Source organism: Camelus dromedarius, chromosome 2, assembly GCF_036321535.1.
Source record: "Camelus dromedarius isolate mCamDro1 chromosome 2, mCamDro1.pat, whole genome shotgun sequence".
Lineage (NCBI taxonomy): Eukaryota > Metazoa > Chordata > Mammalia > Artiodactyla > Camelidae > Camelus > Camelus dromedarius.
This window is the reverse complement of record NC_087437.1, coordinates 86,328,678-86,348,220: the sequence shown is the minus strand read 5'-3', so window position 1 is coordinate 86,348,220 and position 19,543 is coordinate 86,328,678. Positions and strand designations below refer to the sequence as shown.

At 39.1% G+C, this 19,543-nt stretch overlaps 2 protein-coding genes across 4 annotated transcripts in view; one reads left to right on the top strand and one right to left on the bottom strand.

Annotated features, from left to right (window-relative positions):
- The window catches only part of PROS1 (protein S), a 61,889-nt gene extending 52,057 nt beyond the window's left edge, over nucleotides 1–9,832 (bottom strand). The window contains exon 1 of the mRNA XM_010978515.3: nucleotides 9,445–9,832. Within this exon, the coding sequence (XP_010976817.2) occupies nucleotides 9,445–9,817 (373 nt within the window). The 5' untranslated portion in view covers nucleotides 9,818–9,832. The remainder of the gene's footprint in view (nucleotides 1–9,444) is intronic.
- Nucleotides 9,833–15,965: 6,133 nt separating this feature from the next.
- Nucleotides 15,966–19,543, top strand: part of ARL13B (ADP ribosylation factor like GTPase 13B) — a 62,170-nt gene continuing 58,592 nt past the window's right edge. For all 3 annotated transcript variants that reach the window (XM_031457449.2, XM_010978513.3, XM_064496273.1), the window contains exon 1: nucleotides 15,966–16,318. In XM_031457449.2, coding sequence (XP_031313309.1) covers nucleotides 16,260–16,318 — 59 coding nt within the window. In that variant the 5' untranslated portion in view covers nucleotides 15,966–16,259. The remainder of the gene's footprint in view (nucleotides 16,319–19,543) is intronic.

Genomic DNA, 19,543 nt, shown 5'->3' with positions numbered 1-19,543 from the left:
AATAAGAAGTACGCCTCCGTTCTTGCGGGGAACATTGGAAGCCATGTGTTCCAGATGGCATAACTAAAGATGTAAGAGATTTACACAAACCACATTGGGCTTTACATGATTAAAAAATAAACTCTTATTTTGCTAAGCCACTAAGATTTGGTGATCTGGGAATTAAATTGAAGATTTGTGGATTAAAGTGTCATCACTCCATAGCGTATCTTACCCTAACTAGCATAAAATTATGAAAATTTAAACTAATGCCTGTAACAGGATATTCAATAATGTGCTAATTTGCTTCTTCATTAATTCTAAAAATTAAGAGGGTTCTAATGAAAGTAAAAAACACATAGATAAGATAGATAAACTTCAGTTTATTCCTTAAGAAAAACAACCAATAAAGCAAAAGAATTTTTTAAAAAAGAAGCCCCAAGTATATTTCAAATTTAAGAGAATAGCAATCAAGAAAGTAACAAACTTCTAAATTATCTTTTAATATAAATGGGGATATAAAGATCCCAAAAGCATTATCACACACCGATCCATGATACAAAAAAAAAAAAAAAAAGACAGAGAGAGGAACAGAATCTTATAAAATACCGTAAAGTCTGAGAAGAATTTGTACAGATCATCTGGCATGGTGATGGGAGGACTGACATGTGAAAAGATCACAGAGGAAAGAGGACACAGAATGACCCTTTTTGAGAAGAAGGGCAGGGAAAGGTTATTTGGAGGAAAAGATCTGGAAACCTCCAGATCATGAGCCTTGCACACCACCAGGCTCAGACTTCAGAACCAGAAGTAAGAGATTAGAAGCAGCAGCAGATGCCTCCTCCTATCTTTTAGATACAAACTGCCATGCTGTAGAGAGGGTCACCAGGTGGGAATGGTGGGTGCCCTCAGGAGCTAATAGCCTGAGCTCTGCAGCTGCCAGAAATTGAATTCTGCCAACATTTGGTGAGTTTGGAAGAGGATTCCTAGCTTCATTTGAGATCTTGGCTCTGATTGACCCCTTGATTTTAGCCTTGTGAGAACCCTGAGCAGCTCCTTGAACTTGTACCTGGACTTCTGACCTATGAAACTATGAGATAATAGGTTATATTGTTGTAAGATACTAAGTTTGTGGTAATTTGTTACACAACAATTAGGATACTGATACAAAAAGGCATCTATAATTTTGAATCAGGCTGAATGTATTAATATTGCTAATTTCATTCCATGTGTTAGCTAGGGCCACCAGCTTCAGTTCTAACAGTTTGCTAGGTTGCCTAATGCCATCCCAGATAAACCCCTGGCACATACCGAACAACACTGCAAAGCTAGACATTCCTTGGCATAATATAAAAGAAAAAATACACAAAGACTGGAAGACAGACATTCTGGCTTGAATCATTCATGTGGTTCCTACCTATTCACCTCCTCACTTATCCATCCTACCCACTGATATAGAAGACATATATACATGTATATATATATTTTTTTTTCATGATTATTTTAGCAGTAGACAGTTGAGGAAATCATTGGAATTTTAAAAAGCATTGTAAAATCAGAAACCCTGCTGGGAGGGCCTGCAATGGAAGTGGGCTCTCAGATGTCAGGTAGAATGGGGGTAATCTGAGGCACTGAGCTTAGGTAGCAGCCCAGACTGACCTGAATCAAAGTCAGAGAGAGCACAGTGATCAAATCTTGGAGAAAGGGTTAACACGCAAAGATCTTCCAAGAATGAGAAAGAAAGACAACCCACAAAATTCTTCACTGAGGTTTTCACCCCCAAACTCTATGGGTTAGCAAATCGAGGTTGCAGAGTCTCAATGTAAAGAAATCACCATCTCTTCCTAAAGGCCAATCTTGAGTCAGTGGATGGATCCAGGACCTCGTGAATGAAGGAGAGGGGGGATGCCCTTGAAGAAGCATCCGTAAACTTTTCTCCTAGTTTTCTTCTTCAAAGCAAAATAAATGCAACGGGTAACTGCACTAAAGAAAATGATTCCCAAAACTGGAGTCATTATTAGATACTGGCATTGAGGAGGCAAAACACCTAAGAGTAAGGTATGCAGTTTAGAACTGAGGTTTATGAGGCTCAGTTGATAAATGGAATTCTGTCCTGAAAGTACCTAACTATAGGCCCAATCAGACTCAGTCTTCAAACCGATTCCTTTCCCAGGCCTGAGAGCACTGAGCTATTTTCAGCAACAATTTGGTCACATTGGAATATTCCTGCCCAAGTGAGAGATGTTGCTATCAAACCTGGGTGTCTGTCACTAAGATGGAAGGACAGATTTTGATGCACCTTGCATTCTGGGGGTATACTTCATCTTTAGATGTTCTGCTCTGATCTTTTTACAGTATGAGTCCAAAAGCTGCCAAATGTAGGTGGGAACCAAAATAAGAGAATGCCCTCTGGTTAGTTCAAAATTCACAAGCAGTCTGTCATGCAGCCTAACCAATGACCCATCAGATCCAGTTGGGTTCCAGTGGTCTACAGATGGCAGGGTACTCTTGAGAGACTGTAGCAAGTCCCAAAAGAAGGATTTTAGTAGAGATCCCTATGAGTTGGGAGGAGTTCACATTTCCTTCAGCAATTATTTTCCCTTTGAGAGACTGTTCCTGATATCCTTCAGGCTTTCATGGGGCCTGAAGATCTAACTGCAGGACACTTCATGATTTGAACAGCTCATCATGAGCTAGATGCTGTGTTTTCCTTCTAGCCATAAATTTAGTTGTGACAGCAGTTCAGTGGTGAAATGTTCAAATGGTATGAATGGAATGAGCCCCAAGCACCACTGAGTGGCCTGTGCGGGCTGCTCGCTCTCCTGACTTCTTTCTCTCCTTCAGGTTCCTTTTATGGACTCACGTGGAAAGGCCTGTGACCCCAAAGATGAAAATGAAAAGATGCTCCAGTGTGATGTGCCAGCATGAACCAGAGGTAGGCCTGCTATGAAACTGCAGCCAGAAATGAAGAAATTAACAAACTCCAGCCTCTCTCAAGGGTGATCCTGAAAAGCACTGGAGAAGCAAAACCTTCTCAACAAGCAGAGAGATAAGCAGTATTTCTCACTGTCCACTTTGCTTAGAATGAGAAATTATCTGAGATCAGGGTCTATGCTACTTTCTCAATGGTTACAAATGGTCTGTCCGGTTGTTCAGAGACCTGTGAAGAGTTAGATCTTAGGCCTAAAAACACGGATGTTTGAGCAAGAAATGCCCAGAGCTGAGAATACTTCTGTTCCAAGTAAATGTTCACAGATAGCCCCATACCAGAGAGGTTCTTAAACGTAAGTGGGGACAGAATGGTCCACTTAAGGACTGTCAGCTGTGTTTCTTCTCAAGGTAATCTAGTGCAAGGCTCATGAACTCAAAAATCTTCAAGCGCTAGATAGGTGCCATAAACAAGGGAAGAGGCTTGGTGACACAATGATGGATGCTCAGAATTATGGCAAACTGAAGAGGGAACAGTCTATCTAAAGAAGGTAGCTCTGGGGGGAGGGGGGTGGAAAGGGACAGACTGGGAGTTTGAAATTTGTGATACTGACAGGCATATGTAGAATAGATAAACAAGATTATACTGTATAGCACAGGGAAATATAGACAAGATCTTGTGGTAGCTCAAAGTGAAAAAGAATGTGGAAATGAATATATGTATGCTCATGTATAACTGAAAAACTGTGCTCTACACTGGAAATTGACACAACATTGTAAACTGACTATAACTTAATAAATAAAAATGTTAAAAAAAAAAAAAAAAGAAGGTAGCTCGGAATCAGCTCTAGCTAAACTGCGCTATGTTGAAATGTGCACCCAGTGTTGCCAGATCTTCCTTTGTTTTCCAAGAGAAGTCATGAAACCAAATTTTTAGATGAAATTTTCTGATTTTTAAGTTGCCATGAGGGTGAACACACAAGTCTGTCGGCACATATGGCCCTCAGGCTGCCGCTATGCGTCACCCGGTCTAATATCTGTTCAATAGTCATTAAAAAGTAGCTATGGTCGCAGGGATAGAGGCTACATGTAGATTCACCCTCACAGATTTTCCCTCACAAATGTCCCCCTACTAAGAAAAACACCAAATCTGTTAGCAGAATTGCTGCTTATTTAGCTGTTGGAAACTGGGCAGATTACTAAATCCAATCAGCTACCTGGTGAATGGCTGATAAGTTAGGGCACTTTTTTCACAGAAAAAAAAGCAGCAATTTGTACTCAGAGGTAGAGACATTTATTCTTTATTTGGATTTAGCTTTTCCATCAGCACCACTACTGACAGACTCATTCAGTGCTTCATGCTAAGCAATACAGCTTTACCTCTAAATAAGAAATTAACTCCACAATTAAGGAAATAAGTCAATGGGATGATTCTTACGGTTTTCACTGGTTTTATTGTGTACTCTAATACCTGGAAAGAGCTAGCCTTATGGAATTATGAACTGACCAACTATTGAAGGCTCAGTTACTGCCTTTTGGCACACAATTCTATCTTCCAAAATATGGCTAAAAAAAGAGGTACATTTTCTGAATAAGCAATCATTAATATACAGTGCTTTTTTCTCCTAGAGCCAAAATCCACAGGTCAGGAATGAAAGTAGAAAGGGAAGAAGTACTTGTCATGATTTGATGGTTAGTGACCAAGTGGAATTGTGTCTGCTATAAAAATGGTGCAGTCCTAATCCCCCAGACCCTGTGACCATGACTTTTTTTGGAAATAGGGGCTTTGCAGATGGTCAGATTAAGAGTGAGCCCTACTCCAATATGACTGGTATCCTTATGAAAAGGAAAAATTTGGAACAGAGATAAACATATATAGAGGAAAGATAATGTGAAGACATAGGGAGAATGCCATCTAGAAGCCAAAGAATGTTTGAGGCTACCAGAAGCTAAGAGGGAGGCGTGGAACAGTCCTCAGAAGGAATCAGCTCTGCTGACACCTTGATCTCAGATCTCTGGTCTCCAGAACTGTGGGACAATGAGTTCAGCTATTTAAGCCGCTCCATTTGTGGTACTTTGTTATGGCAGCCCTGAGAAACGAATTCAACGATCTATTCTCAATTTTTTTGCTTTCTTTCTTTACAACTAGGTTCTGCTCATCCAGAAACTGGGACCCCAGGAAGAAATGCATTCACTGTGAAACCTAACATACTTCCCACTTAATCTGAAGCTGAGACTGCTATATGGCCACTTGAAGTTCTTTATTCTTGTAGGAAAAAAAGGAAAGAGTTATGCTAGAATGACAATAATTTACACAAAATAGTGCTGCTGCCACATACACATCAGGGTCAGAAGAAGTGCTGCTTCTCCAGGATGACTACTATACACAGTAGAAATTGTAAAGGAAGAGAGATGGATGCAACTATCCACAGGCAGGGCTCAGATTCTTCCTGAATAAGGATATGGTTCATCTCATTGAGCAGACAAAAAATCAAACATGAGTTAGACACTGACAGGCATATGTAGAATAGATAAACAAGATTATACTGTATAGCACAGGGAAATATATACAAGATCTTGTGGTAGCTCACAGCGAAAAATAATGTGACAATGAATATAGGTATGTTCATATATGACTGAAAAATTGTGCTCTACACTGGAATTTGACACAAGATTGTAAAATGACTGTAACTCAATAAAAAAAATGTCAAAAAAAATCAAACATGAGGAACTGCCTAAAAGCAAGAGGCATATGAACTGAGTAGTGAAGGAGGAAGTCATAAATACCAGCTCTGGCTTCAAACCAAGAGAGACAGGCAAGCTCTAACGCCAGTAACTGTATTCCTTTGCTTGTCTTTTTAAAATTATTTTTGACATAGAGGATGTTTTGGGTTACTACGACGTATCATTTCATCCATAAAACATAGCACATTGACATAGGATTGTGACAGAATTAGAGGAGGCATGGACATCACCCGATGGTACCACCCTAGGAAACAGTAGCCTTGAGCCTTCCTCTCCCAGTGTGTTGAGTGGAATTTATTGAGGAGGACGTCCTTTCTACTGAACATTAGTTATTTGCATTATATTAGAAGTCTCTGCATTATATTTGAAATATTTTCAAATGGTGTTTATGTAAAGCAGGGCATGTGTGTATGTTGTACAGCCAATAATTAGAATGTGTAGATTCCTCTTTTTTCTGAGACAGGAGGGAAGGGGGCAGGGCATAGTCATTAAAAGGATGACACAGCAATTGAGGATAGGATATAAACTATTTAGAACCAACTAGGCCCAACTTGGCTCAAGATGGCAGAAGATTTAACTTCCAGTAGAACTTGAGCCTTATTATAGGTTCACTGTAATACATTAGTATGCGAAATGACAAACCTACCAGCACCATGACAGTTCCCAGGTTGACCATACAAGCCAAAAAGTGGACGGGGGCCCAATTCCTGGAAATTCTTACCCCTTTCCCAAAATAGTGGGGAAAATCCTCCCACTTGTTAGCATATGAAATTACCCAAACCATAAAAACTAACAACCCTGGGGCCGCCTCTCTTGCCCTCTGAGATAGCTCACACTCTGTGGATGGAGTGTATATCTCCCTGAATAAATCTACTCTCACTTTACTATGACTTGCTCTTGAATTCTTTCCTGTGCAAGACAAGAACCTATTCTCCATCAACATCTTTGCTTCCTTCCCAGCATCCATTACTTTGTGTCCTTCTGGCACTCTATCTGATTCTAGTGAGCTGTCAATCACAGGACTCCACAAACAAGCTAAGCCAAAATAATCAGGTTCTCTTTTCTAAGAAATTCAATCATGAGCAGGGATATACAAGACCAGAAGACAGAACTGAGTCATCTGATGGCAGCTCCTAATATAGTGAGCACATGAGCTCGCACTACATAGATCACCTAAAACACCCAAGTCCTTGGCTTCCCTAGGCCTGGTTATTCAACATGCCATTAAGTAGTCTTCCAAGAAATCCACTCAGCGTTTTTTTTTTTTTCCCTTCCTTTCTTTCTTTGTTTTTCTTTCTTTTGTTCCTTTATTTTATCCTATTTTTTAATTTTTATTTTTTTAATTGTCTGTCTTCCTTCTTTTCTTTCTTTCTTTCCTCTCTCTCCCTCTCTTTCTTTCTGCCCCTTCCTTCCTTTCTTTCTTCTTTAGTTAGCAAGAGTCATTACTGTTGCTTAAGCTAAAGAATATTAATTAATAAATGAATTATCAGGCTTCTCACATTTTTTTCTCATAGTATTTTGAAAGCTTAAATGTGCATACAGATCATTTAGCTATTAGAGAGGATATTGAACCTGGTGGTCAGAAAAGGTCTGAAATGAAAAGCACGACTGTAGATCCTAGATAGAATTAATGGCAAGAGAATATGGCATAGGGTGGTGGTGTTGCATACCAGATATTGCCTCTAACTCTTCCAGCACCAACCTCAACTCTAATCTAAGCTTGATAAAATCTCTCCATCAGTGCAACATTTTGGACTCTGAAATGAAGTGAATTTAAGAAAAGACAAAGGCAGATAAACAGTGAAAAGAATAGTTAGAGAAGGAAAGAAGAAAGTAAAAAAGAGAAGGAAAATATGAGTCAGTAATGTCAAGGGTAGTCTGCTCCTAAGCAGAAGTGGAAGTCTGCAAAGGGCCAAATTAGCACAGCCAAAGGAGACATCCTTCTTCTATTTTTCTTCATCACAGCCTTTAGTGGGAAGTGACACAAAATATATAGACAGTATTATTTTAAATCTCTCTCTCTAGCTAGATATAGATACAGATACTGATATATAAAAACATGTCTGGAAAATCAGGTAGCATTTCTGAACAATTTCTTCATTGCTAAAAAAGTTAAACTCGATGATTTCTAATAACTCTCTCAAAACTAAAATTGATCTGTAAACTTTTCTTTAAATAGAACTGTATTTCTATGGACTAAGCAGTTGTATTTCTACAGACTAAACAATTAATTATAAACAGAATATTTATAGTTCTAATTTGATCTCAAATTTAAAATCTTAGGGAGTAAAAATATTCCATCTGTATCTCAGTTTTCTCATTAGTAAACCAGAAATTATTTTTAATCCAATTAAACTACCATACTTTTAAAAATAAAGGCATTATGGGGACAACTATTCTTTACGTGATGTAGCTGTAGAATTAATTTATCTACTCTATCAGTGTCTATATATAACAAGTGTATTTCCCCATGTATATGTTTTGATTATGTATAATACACACAGACACACACACACATCATTTTTAACTCTACCAAGATTCAATGAAAATGTAACAATTTCTACAAAAAGAAAGAATTAGCAAATTCCTGTGGTGACAAGCAGTAAGTGGCAAGCCACTTTTGCCTTTTTCTCTTCTCCAAAACACTGATTATCGGACAAATACTTGATTGTCCTAATGAACTATATAGATAATGAGTTAGTGTTATGTGGTCCACATATAAGCTTAATGATAGGAGTTTGAATGTTGACATTCTGCTATTGTAGGTCTTTAATGTAAGATTAACAAGTGTTGTTTTAGCTTTAAAATTAGAATTCTTCAATATCACACTCATCCTGATCTATAACCAATAAAAATTAGTGGGATGTTAGTAAATTCCTATTTAACTCTCCTGAAATTCTCATCTTTGAAAAACTTACACTGGAGCTTTAAGCAACCTAAAAGTTATGGTGTAATTCAGAATTTATCTCTCCCATGCCATTTCCTGAGAATAAAACATAACACAAGTAAGCATTTTTGACCAGTGAACATGCTTAAACTTTAAAGAACCAACGAATTAAGTGACCACTAAAATGTACTAAATGCCCTGACATCCCTACATATTTTTTAGAGAAAACTCAGTATTTTGCCTTGAATCAAGGAAATACAAAGATAAAGTACAAAGAATTCATGTGGCACTCAGTGTCAAAAATCCTCAGTACAAGATGATCTGAGAACTACAATATTTAACAGTCCTTTTGATTTCAAGGTTAAAAAATGACATCTCCCTACTGCTATGCAAACCCGCAGTCATCCCAAAACAATTCGTTTGTCAATGTTGAGATAAGCAAACCAAGCTCAAAGTCCAGAAATTGCAGACGGGTGGTAGGCTGCAGCAGGGGGTGCTGGTTCTGGCTGGAGACAGGCACTTGTATGAAGGGAAGACAGGGTGGGTTTCTTTTTCCTTCCTAGTTTTACACTGGAACGTGTTCATCCTTGTCCTCTGACTGGGAACTTCAGCTGTTGAGGGCAAATAGGTAGATTTTCTAATTCCTCTATTGACATTTAGTGTCACTGGGGCTCCTGAACCTGTCCTGTCCTGTAGGCAACACTTGATTCCCAGAGTAGGGCAAATACTGACCCTGCCCCACCATTACACTGCCCGCTAAATCCACGGCTGCTTCCTTCAGCCCGGCGATTGTCAGACTCACTGGAAACTTTGTAGGAGCCCTAGGAAAGAAAATCCTACCACCCGCGCTCGCAGTTCAGTTGGCACTGCTGAGGGAAGAAGACAGCACGCTTTCGATTACTCACAGTTAGCCTCCAAGATGGGAAGCAGTAGGGCGAGGCACGCCAGCAGCGCCCCGCAGCGCCCACCTGGGACCCTCATGGCGCAGCGGGCGGAGTTGCGGGCGGGGACGGTGGCGCTTCCCGGCGAGGACCCTTGCGCTCCGCGCGCCGCGGAGCTACGACCCGGGCGCCGCTCTCTGAGGACTGCGGCGCGGCGGCGCTGCGAGCGAGCGCGCCCGCGGGGCGGCCGAGCCGGGGGCGGGGGGACCGCCCGCTCCCAGCCCCCAGCCCGACGCGGGAAGCGATAACAAGGACATTTCCAGGAAGCTTTTCTTTTCGGAGTTGGGGGCAGGGCTGGGGAAGAGTGCTGGAGGCCTAGTAAACACTGTCCAGACATCCTTCCTCGCCCTTTCCAGCGGTCTCTGGATTGTGAAGTTTGCCACGGAGAAAGGGAAGCAAATGGAGTAAAAAAAAAAAAAAAAAATCCTCTAGCGACCTGGGGTGGAAGGCTGAGTGGCCAAGAGAACTTTGAGAACCCAGAGAGAGGACGCGGTGTCCAGGTTTAGAGGGAAAAACTGTGAGGGACTAACGCTGGGGATGAGGATGTTAATCAACACCCTTAGAAGCGAATGAGACCTCTGGGAAGGCTACAGAGAGCAGAGATAATGGAAGCAAATGGGATAGTTTTGATCTACATTTTTGTTTTGTTCTTACAATTATAGTGCAAAAAACTATAGCAAAAAAAGATGTTTGGGGGAAAAAAAGAATGTCTCAAATTCCCTCGCCTTCAAACAGCTCGTTTTGTTTTTTGCATGTTACCCCTGCTTTTGTGCTTAGACGTACACATTTGAAATATGTTACTAGATGTTTAGGGCTGCCTCTGGAGCTAAACTGCCTGGATTCAAATGGCAGTGCTGCCACTTAATAGTTGTACTATTTGTAAATGGAGATAATAGTAGGTTTTCACAGTGTTAATGTAAGAACTTAAAGAGATGACACATGTGAGGCCATCAGTGTGTTAAATAGTAGTACATACTTAAGGCATTCTTTCTATTATCACTTCTAGTATTTCTGCCCAAACGAATGTATCGGTTGATTTCCTGTGTGTGTGAATAAAAGTCAATAGGCTGATGATCTCTCAAGGGTCTCTTCCAGCTCGTCTGTGGTTCTGTGATCCAGCAGCATGGACATCGATACTGGCGTCACTTTTTCTGATAAGAACATTTGACATGAAATTGTTGAATATATCCACCCATATTCTTCCCTCTTTTAAATTCTCTTGCTTCTTGCTGTGTCTGACTCTACCATATCAATCTATTCACCACTTTATTCCCAGCCCCAAGTGAGTTAGTTATAAATATAGTTCTAGTCTCTGTATAATTGTTCGGTGTGTTAGCAATCAATCATAAAACAAAATGACCTTTAAGTACTATATTTAATTATTGAATATTTATATATATTTAGGCTATGAGTCTTTCCTCATCTTGTGAGGAGGAACTGAGTAGAATATCAATTTTGAGATCTCAAAATTTCACAAGGAGGGAAAACCTCCAAAATCATGAATCTACAACATTCATTTATTATTTTTGTTTTTAATTGCTTTTTTTAAGTTGCTATTCTTTTTCTTAATGGTTTTTTATTGCGGGGGCGGGGATTAGGTTTATTTATTTTTTTAACGGTGGTACTGGGGATTGAACCCAGGATTTCGTGTATGCTAAGCACGCGCTCTGTCACTGAGCTATACCCTCCCTCCCAACAACAATCATAACAAATCATCTTGATACAGACATTAAAAAAAATATAAGGAATATGAAGGCAGAAATGTTAGAGAAATGTGAGGTACCTAAAAGAAAAATCTTGCTCTTTCAAAGACTTCAACTGAAAGTGAGTATCATTTTAATACTACAAATATACGTCACAGTATCAGCAACAGTTGTCAGTGCTAAAAAATTATGTGTCCTACCAATACAGTGTAACGTCAGACTTCGAAAAATCATACACTTGAATGTTTTAATACAAAATTTAGTAATTCATCTTTGGATAAAATTTTCAGGTTTTTAATTTATCTCACAAGTTCACTCTATGATGTGCAATTAAACTTTATCCAAAATTTAGCTGCTAATCTAATCCCCTCTCCCAGTCCTAATTCTAGTCCTTTCCCCTCATTCAGTTTTATGTTTCTCCGTATAATCTACTAATATGTTGTCTCATTTAATTATTATGTTTTTTATCTGCATCCTCATCCTTCTCCTCCATTAGAGTGTAAAATCCATGAGGGCAGGAATTTTTTTGTTTTGTTCACAGCTATATTCCTAGTGCCTAGAACAGTGATGGGTACATAAATATTCAATTAAATTCAATTTAACAATACAAGCCTACGAATATTTATGCCCAAATATCAGCGATGATTATTTCCAGGGGTAGGGTTATGGATCATTTTCCTTTTGCTGATCTGTATATTTTATTTTTCCACAATAGTCTTTTAATATTTGCTTTGTAAAAACTAACAAATACTAAAGTATTTAAATCCCAGGCTTTGAGGACTAGTCTTATTTTATTTGTTTGTTTATTTTAGATAGAGTGATTTTTATGGCTGTACTTTAAGAGTGTTGCCTTGTTAAATGTTTACAAAATGGATCAGAGCTGGGAATGATTAGAAACCAAGTAACATTTATACAAGAGATAAGTGTTGGTGAGGATGTTGAGAAAAGGGAACCCTTGTTCACTGTTGGTGGGAATGTACATCAATACCACCATTATAGAAAACAGTACAGAAGTTTCTCAAGAAATTAAAAATAGAAATACTATATGATCTGTAAACAAAGAATGTCCCCCACCACTCCAGTTCTGCAAGGTTCAAGTCATTAATCACTGCAGTCACAGACTTACAAGTACTTGCTGAGAGAAACCCAGGGTGAGATGTCCTGTGTTTTGGATATATGGGCCCCTAGATAGCTAAAATTCATATCTAAGGAAGAATTTCAATAACCCCAGACTCTTGCATCATCCTTTCCAAAGCACTAAAATCCTTAACTGGTGATACCTGTTTTCTGTGTGGTTATCTTTTACCAAGATGTATGCTTGACTGCATGTATTTCCCAGCCAAAATATTGAGATATATATGTGCGCGTACACACACACACACACACACACACACACACACACACACACACACACACACACTGGCTCCTACCTCTTCAGAGAAGTTCCTTAGAGCTATCTGAGAGGCTGTCTCCTGAGCTGCAGCCCTCAGTAACACACTGAATAAAACTCAACTCACAGCTCTTACATTGCGAGTTTATTTTTCCAGTCAACAGATCCAACAATCCCACTTCTGGTTATATATCCAAAAATAAATGGAATAGCTATCTTGAAGAGACATCTGTACTCTCAAGTTTATTACAGCATTATTCACAATAGTCAACATATGGGAACAACCAGCTAAGTGTCCATCAACAGATGAATGGATAAAGAAAATGTGAAATCAATCTATCTATCTATCTATCTATCTATCTATCTATCTATCTATCTATCTATCTATATTTCACATTTATACACGGCATTGGGGTATTATACTAAGTGAAATAAACCAGACAAAGACAAATTCTACATGTTATCACTTACATGTAGAATCTAAAAAAAGGCAAATTCATAGAAATAGAGAGTAGGATGGTGGATGAGTGGTGGAAGAGTGGGGAAATAGGGAGAGACTGATAAAAGGTACAAAACTTTCACTTATAAGATGAATAAGTTCTGAGGATCTAATGTATAGCTTGGTGACTATAATTAATTATACTGTTTTGTATACTTGAAATTTGCTAAGAGAGTAGATCTTAAGTGTTCTCAGAAAAAAAAAAAGAAAAGAAAAAGAAAAGAAAGGTAACTATGTGAGGTAACAGATGTGTCAGTTAACCTGACTGTGGGAATCATTTCTCAAGGTATACATCTATCAAATCATCAGATTGGACACTTCAAATACATTACAATTTTATTTGTCAATTTTACCTCAGTAAAACTGGAAGGGAAAAGGAAGAAACCAGGTAACATTTAGGATGCAAATTCAACCATTCCTGGGAGATGAAACAAGAGTCTTAATTAGAATGACATCAAGATTGTTTTCTTCATTTAGAATAAACTAGATTGTACTGTGGCAAAACAGCCACAAAATTACAGTGGCTTAAAATAAGTGTTTATTTCTTGCTCATGGGAAGTCACCTACAGGACTTTCCAGGCAGCTGTCTCCCATGTGTTGGCTCAGCATTATATGCTGTTTTGATATCATAAGTACTTCAAAGGTAAAGTAGGCTTCCACAGTTACTATTGCAAGGGAAGAAAGATAGAACATGGAGATTGTGGACTAGCTCTTAGATCCTTCCACAAAGAAGTGATACAGTCACTACACTCACATTTCAATGGACAAAGCAGTTCCCATGACTTCAAGAGGGTAGAAATAACTCTCTCATGTGCTTATAAAAGAAAAAGACAACTGGAAGTAGTGAGCAGCATATATGTCTACCAGACCACTTAATATATTGAAAAACTAACAATCATCCAGTTAACTAACTGACCAACTGTATGTTGGCACCAGAAATGTTTGGTAATGTATCACTATTAGAATTAGGGAAGAGAAGAAGTAGAGCTGAGGTTGCGTATAGTTTGGGGAAAAAGGTGGGGTTGAGTATTGAGTTTCAGAAATGCTTGAGGATAGTAAGTAAAGAAAGGCCCTTCAGGCACAGAAGTAGTCATTGGCTTCTTGAAGAGAACATGTTTTTTAAAAAGGAAAGCAGAGGGATAGGGTCAGATCTTAGAGAATATATATAGGAAGTTGAAAAAGGGTAACCAATGAGATTGGAAGAGAACAAGAATAGTACATAATTGTGAAAAGCCAAGGGAGGAAAGAATTTTAGAAGAGTTACCTGTATTAAATTTAGTAATAGAGGTATTATAGTGTCTGGACAGGGTAGTCTGGGCAGAGGCAGCCCAGCACTGATGACGAAGGACAGGTTCAGTTAGGAAAACCAGTAGAGGCCTCGAGCAACTGGAAAGAAATGTTAAGTTATCAAGGCAGGACAATGAGAATAGTGAACAAGATCCCTAGCAGTTTGGAGGCAGAGGTAGGGGGATACGTACCATTAAATGTTTTTAGGACAGATGACACCAACTTCAAAATCTGCTATTACTTGCTAGAAATTGCACTTGAGCTTTAGTTCTCTCATTTCATCATCTTAGCAGCCCTGCAAAGTAGGTATTTTCATTTCCATTTTACTTATAGGGTACTTGAGTTCAAAGCCAATAAGCTGTAAGAGATGTATACGAGTTTGAACTAGGGTTACATGAGTGAGTAAAAGAGAATAATTTTAAAACTAGATCTACCTTAGTCCCAAACTATTATTTTGTCTTGGATACACTGGGCTTCCCAGGGTCCTCTTCTCCTTTTACCAAGGTTTGAATATATATATTTAAGTAGAGGCTGAATGGACACACAGCTCCCTACATATAATACATTCATTTTTTTCTATAGGAGTGTGCTTGTCACTTCTTTATTTCCAAAGAATATAAAGGAAATGTAGATATTATGTATTTCTTTTCATAAAATAAAACGTTACAAAACAGCCAATAGATCATGATCTCCATCTTGCAGAAACCAAATAGCTAGCAATCTATGTATCTAAAAATCCTGGAAAAAATATACATCAAAGTGTTAACACTATCTTTGGGTGGTGAGTGTGAGATTGTATTTTCTTCAGCTTGTTCTTTTTTCAGTGTTTTTCCCATTTTCTACAATGACTATGTTATTTTTTTGGGTAATCATAACCCCTCACACAGTATCATACAATTCCATCTCACATTTTATGTAACGAACAGCAATAAACGTTATACAGATTAAAATGTCACTCTCATCTGAACTATTGGATAGTTAGCAAATGAGTTTTTCCCTCCTTTTTTCTGTTTGCTTTTGTTGTTGTTTTTTGGTGGGGGGAGGTAATTAGGTTTATTTATTTATTCTTAGAGGAGGTACTGGAGATTGAACTCAGGACCTCATGCATGCTAAGCACACGCTCTACCACTTGAACTATACCCTCCCTCCTTTTCCCTCCTTAATTGTTTCTGTAGTTGCGTAGCCAGAGTCGGCCGGAATCCCGTAGGATCCCCACCTTTGTTTCATAAAACAAAACAAAACACCGCAAGACCTGAGATGTCTGAATCTCAGTTGTAGTTGGAGACAGACGAGGAGCAGCGCCCTTGGTTGGCAACACAGTTTGGATAGGTATACAGATAGATTTTGCCTGAGATCTGTCCGAGGTCCCTCAGCTCATCTCAGGACGCTTCCGTTGCCTAGCTACGAGAACCACCTTCCCTGCCATTGCCACCTCCTTCTAGACCACGCCCCTTTCTCCCTCCCTCCTCTCTGGCCGGGGCGGGGAGCCGGGCCACTTCAGCCACTCAGAGCCCCCCACCGCGGGTCATCGAACGGTGATTGGAGCAGTGCATGGGCGGTGTTTGGGGCGGGCCTTCCGCGCCTGGGAGAACGTCAGTACGTCGACGCGGGGGTTTTCTCTCGCCGGCTCGACTATCCTTCTCCGGTCGGTGTAACTGCGCTTTTGGCCCGGCTGTGCCCGGGCGAGGAGCGCGGTCGTTGTCCGCTCGCTGGCTGGCGCGGTTATTGGGCTTGTTGCTTGAACTGACCGCCCTCACCTCCCTCCCGTAGTCTCCTCCGGCCCTACGCCTTAAGGGTGTCTCGGAGCGGTAGCGGCGGCCCCCGGGACTCGGCCTGGGACTGCTAGGGGCCCATCCCCGCTCCGGGCTCGGATGGGAGGCGGCGGGAGGAGCGGCCTGGGATGTTCAGTCTGATGGCCAATTGCTGCAGCTGGTTCAAGCGGTGGCGGGAGCCCGTCAGGTAGGCTGGAGCCGTTAGGCCCGGTGCTGTCCCAGGGGAAGGGGACCGCTGCGCCCCGAGGGCCGGGCAGGGCGCCGCCTCTTCTCTGCTTGAAGTGTCTCTCCCAGGCCGCAGGGGATGCTTTCCCTCCCAGTTTGATTTATCCCCGGAGGGAGGGATAGGAGGACGTCGCCTTTTTGTTTAGTTGGAGTTAAATTCTCATACATAATGCCGATTGTTATCATTTAAATGGGTCCTAATTTCTTAAAAAAGTTGTGGATTTCATGTGTGTGTGGAATTGGGAACTATCCGTTGTGTAGTCTTCCCCTGAAACTTTTGTAATGGGATTTTTTTTTTAAATTGGGAAACATGGGATATTGTTTTCTTAACATACACACACCCCCTTCCCAACACACACACACTGGGGACTTGGGCTTGAAATCTGGCTCCACTGCTTAATAATTATATGACTTAATCTCTTTGGCCCCACCTTCCTCACATTAAATGACGGTGGTGATATCTATACCATGTTGTGTTAAATGAAAATAACTGATGGAAAGTTTTCTTAACTGTAGTGTAGCTTCAATTTCAAAATGGGATCTAGTTAAGCACTTTAATTGAAAGAGTCCATTTTTTTAACGTTTCATTTTGAAATGCTTAATGTATTAATACTTAGCACCTGCTGCTTGATATTCATTCATTTGTTGAGGAAATACTGTGTGCCAGGCACTCTGCTAGGAAGTAGTCAGTGAAAACGATGCTTTTAAAATTGAGCGGCCCAACTTATGAAGAAACGTTGTTTGTTAGTCTTTATAAATAATGACAATTTTTTATAGTTCTACTTTAGAATCAGGCCAAGGGTCAATTATTGCAAAAGCTTTTTTTTTTTTTAAGATCATTAACATTTCAAAGAAGTGTTTGCCATAAAGATGAACTATCCTTTATAGAATGAGTCTGAAAGCTACACTTTTAAAGAAGAATATATGTGTACATTTGGAAATTTACTTTAAATGAAACTTTTAAATTCTTCTCCATTAAGTCTTAAATGAATGTAAATCTTTTAATTATAAGTGATATGATCAACTCTTTAGAGTCGAGATGTGTTTGGGTGTGTAGACTCATTTAATCTGTTTTAATCATGTTCTGATGTGATTGTAGAGTCGGCTAAGGCTGGACAGCCATTCATAATAGTTGGCCCCTTATGTTTTTCTCTATGTCTCTCTTTCTTTTTTTTAAACATTTCTTTTTTGGGGGCAGTGTGGGTAATTAGGTTTATTCATTTATTTATTTTTGCTGCACATACAGAGGATTGAACCCAGGACCTCATGCCTTCTAGCCATGCACTCTACCACTGAGCTATACCCTCCCCCTTCAATGTCTGGTTTTTTTAAAAATACATTTTATTTTTGTGAGAGTAGCATGTGTTCTTTTAACTAAAACACTCAAAAAGCTTGCACTCTGAAGGAGTTTTCAACTTAATTCATCATTCTTTGTGCTTGCTTCTCTCAGAAGATATAGTATAATAATCTCTGGAATGATTAAAATAAAAACAAAATTCAGAGAACAGAGAATGTATTGATTTCCAAGTAGAACAGATAGTTGGATTTGATTAATAAAGCAGAATTGAAATTTAACACTATAACTCAGAGTTTATTTTATTCTTTAATAAGTAGTAGCATCAAGATCTGTGCTGTCCAATAGGGTAGTGACTAGCTGCGTGTGGCTAGTTGGGTTTGTGTGCTGTAAGTGTATAATACAAAGTGGATTTTGAAGATTTATTATGCAGAAAGGAAAAAGGTAAATATCAGTCTTTTTTCAGTTTGATTACATGTTGAAATGATAACTTCTGCATATATTGGATTAAATAAAATATAATGCTTAGCTTATTTTCACCTTTTGTTTTCATTTTTTAGAATGCAGTTACTAGAAAATTTAAACTAGAAAACAAACTTATATATGTAGCTTGTAGTATATTTTTATTGGACCTCACTGATACAGATCATGGCCAAATATATAGGAAATGGGTAAAATCTCTCACTGTTGGATAGAGTTAACTGTCAAAGAACTTAAATAGGATTACACTTATCTTTTAAGTACCCTTATTCAATACCTGGTTCATAATAGTGGCTGAATAAATATTTGCAAAGTACTGTATGTAGTTTGATTACTTCTTAGCAATAATCATCCTAAAGTAAATAACATTAGCAAGTAGTCCATTTACTGGAATAAATGAGAAGAGAGTAAGCTGATTTGAGAAATATATTAAATTTTGTGCATTTATGATGTATTCTGTATTTTTTAAGTCTTAGATGAGATCGGTTGTGTTCAGGGTATGGCCATAGACAGTATTTTTTAAGTCTTAGACTATGCAACCCTTATTAAGAGTCCTCTTCATGTTTACATTTTATGAAGATGTGTTTGCACATGTGAGGAGTGTGTGTAAGAGAGATGATCATTATTATACGCTATGTTCTGAGGTTACTTTGCTGACTTTGCTGTTATATGGCAGCCTTTGGATTTACCCACCTGTCCCCACTTAGATGCTCTCCCAATGAACATATTATTCTAGAGACTGGGGTCAGGGTTTGGATGACAGTATTCAAAATGTGTGATGTACAGGAGCCAGAGGTCAAGTGTTAAAGCACCAGTCTAGGTCAGGAGTCAGACCAGGATGCCAGGCAATTCAGGAACGCTGTGTGTGCTGTTGTTAGCCACCAGGCAGAACCTAAACATAGGCTAATTCAAATTAACCTTGAAAAGACTAAAAGCTAGACCCACAGGTAAATAAGTGGCTTGCTCCTGTGGAAGCAAGCAGTGCAGTATAGTGGGGTTTTTTAAACTTTTATTTTGAGATTATGATACAATGATCAAAGCTGAGATTAACTTTGGTATAATACTATTAACTAAATTATGGATTTTATTTTGAGTTCACTAGTTTAACACCTAATGCTTTCCTTATTTTTTTTTTTTCCTGTCCAGGATCTAGTCAAGGATTCCACATTGCTTTGTTTTGTCTTTGTTCTCCCTCAGTCTGTAATAGTTCCTCAGTCTTCCCTTGTCTTTCATAATCTTGAGACTTTGAAGAGTACTTATCAGTTGTTTTGTACAATACCTCTCACACTGTTTGATGTTTTCTTGTGATTTGATAAAGGTGTTACTACAGAATTGGGTAAAGGAATACCACAGAGGTGATCTGTCCTTGGTACATCCTATCAAAGGGTGCATAATTCTGATGTCTTATTACTG